Consider the following 8,800-nt stretch of genomic DNA (forward strand, 5'->3'; position numbering starts at 1 on the left):
ACAAAATGAAAAAGAAATGTGTAGTTTTGTGTATTATGCCTTCCTGATTTATGGGTTTTACATAGAAACTAAACATTGTTTCTGGGAAATAAGCCACAGCATCACTGAAAAAGATATTTATTAATCACATCATCACATTCAAACAAAGGACAAGGATTATTATCAGCATAATAGTATAGAAAAAAGTATACTAAAACCTGAACTTATATTTAACATTAAGATCTTTATATGGTACTAAACTCATGATAATAAGGTAATATGTTGTGTTTGAAATGCCCCATAGAAACGTACATTTTATTACTCACAATACTATCTGTTATTGCCTCTTGGGAATTGTTAAATTTGTTTCCACAGTATTATTCCTAGTTCTTCTTCTTTTGTCTACGCTGTTTAGGGGTCTCCACAGTAGATCATCAGCTTCCAACTCACCCTATCCCTGACATTCTCATGTGTCACACGACTCACTTGTCAGAACAGGAATTGATGAACATTAGCAAGTACTAGAAGCTCTATACTATAACTGATTTTTGTTGATTAAATATTTCTTAGTGTTCTTCTCAGGCTTGAACAATATGATAAAACACTTGGGAGCAAATATACACATTATTAGACCAAAGCTGGAAGCCAGAATAGCAAAAATCTCCACAACTACAGTGAATTTCCCAGGAGAGCTGACATATGCTGGGATAAATGTGATCCAGACAGTACAAAATATTAGCATGCTGAAGGTGATAAGCTTAGCTTCATTGAAATTATCAGGTAATTTGCGGGCTAAGACAGCTAAAACAAAGCAAAAGGCAGCCAGTATGCCTAAGTATCCAAGCACAGCCCAGAAGCCAGCAGCAGAGCCTAATGCACATTCCAAAACGATTTTCTCCTTGTATGCAGTTAGATTTTTCATTGGAAAGGGAGGGTTCACTATCAACCAAACAGCACATATTAAAACTTGAATAAAGGTGAAAGACACAACAGTCATTCTTTGCTGTGGAGGACCAAACCATTTCATGACATTGCTACCTGGAATTGTAGCTTTAAAAGCCATTAAAACCACTATAGTTTTCCCAAGTACGCAGGAGATGCAGAGTACAAAGGTGATGCCAAATGCAGTGTGACGCAACATGCAGGACCACTCTGATGGTGCTCCAATGAAAGTTAATGAACATAAGAAGCACAGAGTCAGTGACATGAGCAGCAGGAAGCTCAGCTCAGAGTTGTTGGCCCTGACAATTGGAGTTTTCCTGTGACAAAAGAATACAGCTGCAATTACGATGGTCAGACAGGCACCAATGACTGAGAATGTAGCCAGGATAATTCCTAGGAGGTCCTGAAAGGAAAGATACTCCACAGGCTTAGAGATGCAAGTGTCTCTCTTTGCATTAGGCCAGAATTCCTTTTGACAAGGTAAACATTCAGTCGAATCTGGATAAAAAACAAATAAATACAATTTCTTCTTGATTTTCATATATACACAATGAAACATTTTAAATGCATCATAATCATTTCTCTTTACCTGTACTATTACTAATCTCTCCCTCAGGACATGCTGTACAGTCATAGCAGCAGATGGGTTTTCCTTTCTGCAACACTTTACGAGTTCCTGGAGGACAACTGTCCGTGCACACTGACACTGGCACCTGTCAAAGACATAAAGGTTGCATAGTAAACGTAAATATTTACTATGCCGGTGTAATCATTGTTTACTAATCGATCGGGCGATCGTGGCTCAAGAGTTGGCAGTTCGTCTTGTAATCGGAAGGTTGCCGGCTTGAGCCCCGGCTCAGACAGTCTTGGTCATTGTGTCCTTGGGCAAGACACTTCACCTACCGCCCACTGGTGATGGCCAGAGAGGCAGACGGCGCAATATGGCAGCCTCGCTTCAGTCAGTCTGCCCCAGGGCAGCTGTGGCTACAACTGTAGCTTGCCTCCACCAGTGTGTGAATGTGAGAGTGAATGAATAGTGGAATAGTAAAAGCGCTTTGAGGGTCTCGAAAAGCGCTATATAAATGCAATCCATTGTTATTATTACTAAGGTCTGTCAAATTCTGACTGCTTACTTTCATGCTACCCTCCATCCAGGTAATGTTTTTGTCGATCTGGAATTCCTGGCCCACGGGCCGTGATGCGTCATACAGCCCTACAGTCACTATCTCAGTCATGCCATTTTCACTTTTCTGCCAGTTAACCAGTTCATAAATAGCCACAGGATCCCCATTAGCGTCAAATGACACATCATAGCCATTTCGGGAAAAATTTGCTTTCTTCAGCTCAATTAAAATCTGAAAAAATTAGGGATAATGGGAGGGGAAAGCAAAAAAAAAAAGATGCAATATTTCAATAACAAATGTTAATATTGCATATCAATTTATATTGCAGTTGATGAAAGACTCTGGCATCAACATATTTATTTCTTCTGACCTGTTTGGACTCTAACTTGGTTAACTTGTCACACTCTACAGTGCCATTTATTTCCTGGCACATTGCATTATGGATGGCATGTGCTACTGCATACATGGCCTTGTACGCCATGTTAGTAACTCTGAGCTGTGATGTGTCAGTGTACTGGTTTTGCAGATTCTGTATGTCTTCATTTCCATCACATACTTTCTTCTTTGCAGCGGCATCTAAAATCACAAAAAGACAGAGCAGATGTGAACGTAAAACTAGATCTCAGATGTGTTCTCTTTATAAATGTTGCAAATTATGCTGGTACCATGAAACATATTTACTTTATAAAAAATAAAATAAAATAAAAAATGGAAAATAATCCTACCACGAATAATTAGTATAGGACATAACAGTAACAGTAATCTAGCTAATTGCCTTTTCTATCGTACAATCACATTACCGTTACTAACAAGGAAATGCGGTGTGAATGCGTTACTATTTTTCAGCACACAGACGATTGAAGCTGTCTTCATCTCACCGGGAGCTGGGGGGGCAATCACACAAGTGCTGCTGATTGGCTGAGGAAGAATAAAGTAGCTTACCATGACTACTTTATTCAAAAAGCTCTATATCATCATGGAGGTCTCTGATGATGACTCAAACTACACATGACCAATTTAAGATGACACAGCAACAAGATGTTATGTCAACCCTGGACAACCCTTAGTCTCCATTTCTTGTTTTAACAGTGTGAACTTCAAAGTATGTACCAGTTTTTAAATTGTGTTGATTGCGTCTGAAAAAACACAGTTTTGTTATGTTTACTGCAGTGTTTTCTAAGGAAAGGGCTCGAAAGCAGTCTCTTCTCTTCTTGCGATCAAAAAAAGAAAGAAAAGAAAAAACACCTTTTTCCTATTGGTGGAAAAATGTGTCATGTCGACCAATCAAAAGATGATATGGCAACATGGCATTGGTTGCTTAGAAAGAGGGAGAAATTTTAGGAGTGACAGCGGCGAGAGTGCAAAAGAGAAAGAGAGGGAGTTTTTGAGATGCAAGAGATTAGCGTGTTTGGAGTGTGCAGTTAGTGTGTCGTACAGTTGATAGTTTTGTTTTGTGTGTCAGAACAATGAGGCAACTGCTAAATGTTGCAGTTGCTGCCAAAATGCCACCAAGGGCAGATTGCAATGTAAACGCTGCCTCCAGGTTGAATGACGAGGAGTGATACACCTCCTGCTTTCAGGCCTGCAGGTATCAGGCGTGTGATGTTCTCCTTTATGTTAGAGTAGCAAAAATAATTTGTGTGTTACCTGATTGTTCTGTAAGTACTTTGAATTGGTTATTTAAAAACTAGGAGTGGGAATTTAACGCATTAATTGCGATTAATTAATTTGAAAAAAACAACAACGTACTAAAAACATTACGCATTTAATTGCACTTTGCATTCCAGGCAAAAGCTAACTTTTGTCAATGCACAATTTTCTGGTATATCGATTACAGTGATACACACATCAGAGCTACAAAGAATAAGAAGAAAGTGCGTTGCTTGGAATGATCGGAGGCAAATTTAATTTCAAAAGACTACCCAACCGATGGAAGGCTTGATAATTGTGGTTTTGTGCAAACTGTGAAAAAAGGAGTTTGCATACCACCGAAACACTTCAACCTTATGGTACCATCTAAATGCAAATCATGTTGCAGCCAGCACAGAAACTGTGGGAGCTGTGGACTCTAGCAGTCAAAAGGTGTTGGCAGCCCAAACTTGATGAAATGACTGGCTTCAAGACCAAAATTAGCAATTCAACATTGGACAAAGTAACAAATTCTCTCCGAAAATGGATTGCTCTGACTGTAAACCACTATCATTGGTATTAGACAGGTGGTTAGAAAATGTACTACAGTTATCGTCAGGGGACCCAATTTTCCAACTGCCGTGCCGAAAGACTATTTCAAGTAAAATTCAACAGCTTTATGACACTGAAAAGCAAGCAAATTTAGATGCCTTACAGACAGCCCTGCTAATATGGAAGAACTACACTAGGAGCAAACACCACTGGGGCAACAGAAAGAGCCACTCATACAGGATGTTTCATCTACTAAAGAATCAAGAGGCCGTTTTGCTGCTTTAGACAAACAAAAGCACAAGCTAGTAACTTTAACTCCATTAGAGCTGGTAAAGCTCCAAAAGCTGGCGACTGTCCTTGAACCATGCAAGTAAATCAAACTATATTTTTTTAAACTTTTTGTTACTGTTTCTTCAAAATACGGTTAAAATAAAATAATTACTTTTACTACTCCAGGTTTGTGACTGAGATTCCTGGAGGTGAGACATATGTCTCATGTTCAGGGCGTTATCTGTTTTCTGCCACCTGCATCACACCATGGAGGTCTCCGATGATGACTCAAACTACATGGTGATATTTAAGATTACCTTCACAACGTGTAGCTACCCTCAAGTATCTGTTGCTCAAGATAGCTACTGTGCTTGGCCACACTTTAAGGATTTAAATTTTCTTGCAAGGAGAAGAGCGAGAAGAGGTTTGGACCACCCTTGGGGCCCTGCTGCAGGAATATATTATATTAGTATATTAATATCATATATTGCTTTCACCTTTTAAGTTGAATTACTGAAATAAATGAACTTTTGCACAATATTACAATTTTTGGAGTTTCACCTGTATTCTCACCTCACACTTGGTCACCATTCATAGCTTTTCCATGAAAATAGGTCAGCCCATGAAGCAGCATTTAGACTTTGTAACATCAGCAGTTGACAAGATAATTTAAACCAAGTAAAAAGGTCTTACTTTTGGTCAGTGTGCAGTTAAATGCATCCTCCCAGAACTCAGTAAGTATTTGAGAAGAAGCCACTTGTGAGGGGGACAGATTCAGCAGGAAGTCTCTGAGGCCTGGTATTATAGACTTTGGAATCCCAAATCCAATGGCCCCAGCACAGAAACTGAACCTCATTAATTCTGGGTTAGTTACCCATGATTCACTGCCAATCCACTGGCGAGACGGGGAAGCCTCATATGATAGCTCCTCCAACAGTGCCTTCATGTCTCCTAAAGATAGAAGTGCCACAACAACCATGGCTGTAGACCTTGACAGACAATATTGTGCATTAGAAGCATTTTAAAGTGTAACTGCATGAAAAATATAATGTTGAAGACAGTAAAAAGAGAGAAAAAATATCTGTGATGAGGACACCTGCGGATAACATCTGCTACTCTCTGAATTCTGCTATGTGGGTATGTTCGATGGAAAGAAAGAGAGTATTCCACACAGATCCCCTCTTTCTGTGCTTCTTTTAGAAATGAAGCCATGCCGTTATTTCCATAATCCGAATCTGACCGAACAGCACCTATCCAAGCCCAGCCAAAGTGTTTTACCAGCTTAGCCATTGCTTCAGCTTGGAACTGGTCACTGGGAATTGTTCTGAAAAAATTTGGGTACTGCTGCTTGTCAGACAAACATGCGCATGTTGAAAAGTGGCTAACCTAACCAAATGAAATAAAACACCACAAAATCAAATATCATGCACATACATATTTTAAATACAAAAATTGACAGAAATTGAAAACATTTACTTGGGGAATGTTAAAGGACCTGATGACTTGTGACAAACTGATGGATGTCGTAGACCCAGAGCCACCAACAACAGCCATCACCATACCAGAATGTGAGCAATTGTTATCCATGGAAAACACAGGGTCAAAGCTATTTAGAAACTGAAATGCCATGTGCACCGCCTCAGCCACTGATGCACATGAGTCATAGATCTGATACCCGAGCCTAATTCCGGGCAGCAGCTCTGTGCTGTTGTTAATCTCTTCTATGGCAAAAACCATTGCACGTGATGATTGCAGTTCACTGGTGATAATGCTGCAAATAGTTGTGTCACTGTTAGAATATAGACTGTAGATTTAGTTTAAGTTAAAAAGAACCAACAACAGGATAATTTGCTGGTTGTATCTGTTGATTAAATGCTCATCAAAATGTTGCCTGACCAGTTTAATTGAGCACAAAAGATTAGCATAAGAAATTAGTGGAAAATCATCGATTACTAATTAAAGTCTTTTCATTTCCTTTTAAATATAATACATTTAAATGCATTTCCTTTATCATTTCCTTTATAAAACTGTTATTTAACATATTGTATAATTTCTGTTTTTTAAAACACAACAAATTAATTTATAAAGAATAAATGACTATCTTTTTTTTTTACATTTTTTTAACACTACACAGAATCAATGTAGTTCCATAGAACATAACACACATGAAAACATTTCTCTCCTTACACAGTCCAACATGTTTTTAGCACCTTCTTCTTCCCATTACTGACTTTCTTACTTACTAACCTTCCTTTGCATTTTGCAGGCTCAGGCATGCTGGTGTAGTCATTGTAAACTGTGTTCATGTAGACGTGAAGGGCAAAATCACCACCAATAATGAAGTCCCCATCCTTTGAAAATGCAGGTAGACGAGTGCTTCCCTGCAGCTTGCAGTTCAGAGAGGATGTCGTCATACCAGCTTGAGCTCCTATATGCCTAGTCATTTGTCTCATACCATCTAGGCACACTGCAAAGGCAACAGCTGAGTTGAGGTGAAACAAACACACAGCCAATACCAGACCAATTACAAGAGCTGCTATCTCCATTTCCATCTAAAATTGTCTGTATATGGGCACACATTGTTTCCATTGGTTTATATGGGTCTTCAGACAAAGGGGTTTTGTCATCTTCTCATCTTCTTAAGAACGGTTTTGATTGGGCCCAAGATTTCCCTCATAATATTGACTACGACAAATGATATAATACAGCTTTATTTAATTTAGATTGGAACATCAACAGATTTTTAGTCCTTAACTAATATTTCATAGAGCAGAAAGAGTGTATATTTTTGGTTTTGCACCAATTGTTTTTGCACCAATTGTTTTTGGAAAAAAACATATTATCACACAAGATCTTATGTTGGTATACCTTAGACAGAAAAATATCATAGAGTATTAATAATTTAAATATATTTTTTGGAAAGTGTAAATGGCAAGAAAATTCTGGAACTGTCGGGATTTATTATGACTGTACTGCATAACCATTAGTACTTCTAACATTGTCTTTACTCTGTAACTATTATCTGTAGTAATACAAAGGAATTAAAATTTAGAGCACAAAAGTCATAATAGTATAAAAATAGTATCCTAAAATGTGAACTTATATTACCTTATTATCATGAGTTTAGTACCACATAAAGATCTTAATGTTAAATACAGTGGTATGCAAATGTTTGGGCACCCTTGATAATTTTCATGATTTTCCTTCATAAATCATTGGTTGTTTGGATCAGCAATTTCATTTAAATATATCATATGTCAGATGAACACAATGATATTTGAGAAGTGAAATGAAGTTTATCGGCATTACAGAAAATGTTCAAAAGTTACTTAAACTAAATTAGACAGGTGCCTAAATTTGGGAACCCCAACAAAAAAATTACATCAATATTTAGTAGATCCTCCTTTTGCAGAAATAACGCCTCCAAACACTTCTTATAGCTTCCAATGAGAGTCTGGATTCTGGTTGAAGGTATTTTGGACCTTTCATCTTTACAAAACATCTCCAGTTCAGTAAGGTTTGATGGTTTCCGAGCATGGACAGCCCGTTTAATTCACACCATACATTTTCTATAATATTCAGGTCTGGGGAGTGATACGGCCATTCCAGAACGTTGTACTTGATCCTCTGCCTGAACGCCTTAGTAGATTTTGAACAGTGCTTAGGGTCGTTGTCTTGTTGAAATATCCAGCCCTGGTGCAACTTCAACTTTGTCACTGATTCTTGAACATTGTTTTCAAGAATTTGCTGATATGCACTGGTCACACAGCATGATGGAACTACCACCACATTTTACTGTGGGTGGCAAGTAGGGCTGCACGATTTTGCATAAAATGAGAATCACGATTCTCTCACGATTTTTTTCCAATATAAATATTTATTGCACTTATTAACTGCACATCAACTTCGTAACAGTTGAGACTTAACATAAAAATAATAAATGTCTCACTTGTCTACTCTTACATACAAAACCTTAAAATACTTTACTGACTTTAACAATACTTTAACAATAACATTTTGAACAGTATTCTTTGCGTGTGTAAGGTGATGAGAGAGGTAGGTAATAGGTATGGTAAATGGCCAAAGCGCTTTACACAACCAGTCATCCACCCATTCACACACTGGTAATGGCAAGCTACATTGTAGCCACAGCCACCCTGAGGCGCACTGACAGAGGCGAGGCTGCCGGACACTGGCGCCACCAGGACCTCTGATCACCACCAGTAGGCAATGGGTGAAGTGTCTTGCCCAAGGACACAACGACCGAGACTGTCCAAGCCAGGGCTCGAACCGGCAACCTTCCA

The 8,800-nt window shown here is 38.5% G+C and overlaps 1 protein-coding gene across 1 annotated transcript; it reads right to left on the reverse strand.

Moving 5' to 3' along the window:
- Positions 1-514: 514 nt before the first annotated feature.
- On the reverse strand, positions 515-6,841 carry LOC134640616 (extracellular calcium-sensing receptor-like). Its single transcript, XM_063492525.1, has 8 exons — positions 6,744-6,841; positions 5,973-6,267; positions 5,593-5,882; positions 5,190-5,485; positions 2,416-2,621; positions 2,055-2,276; positions 1,511-1,634; positions 515-1,419 (listed from the first exon to the last, which is right to left on the reverse strand). Exons 1-8 carry the CDS (start codon positions 6,800-6,802, stop codon positions 515-517), a joined length of 2,397 nt encoding a protein of 798 aa, XP_063348595.1. The 5' UTR covers positions 6,803-6,841.
- Positions 6,842-8,800: the final 1,959 nt, after the last annotated feature.

This window comes from Pelmatolapia mariae, linkage group LG14 (assembly GCF_036321145.2).
Source record: "Pelmatolapia mariae isolate MD_Pm_ZW linkage group LG14, Pm_UMD_F_2, whole genome shotgun sequence".
Lineage (NCBI taxonomy): Eukaryota > Metazoa > Chordata > Actinopteri > Cichliformes > Cichlidae > Pelmatolapia > Pelmatolapia mariae.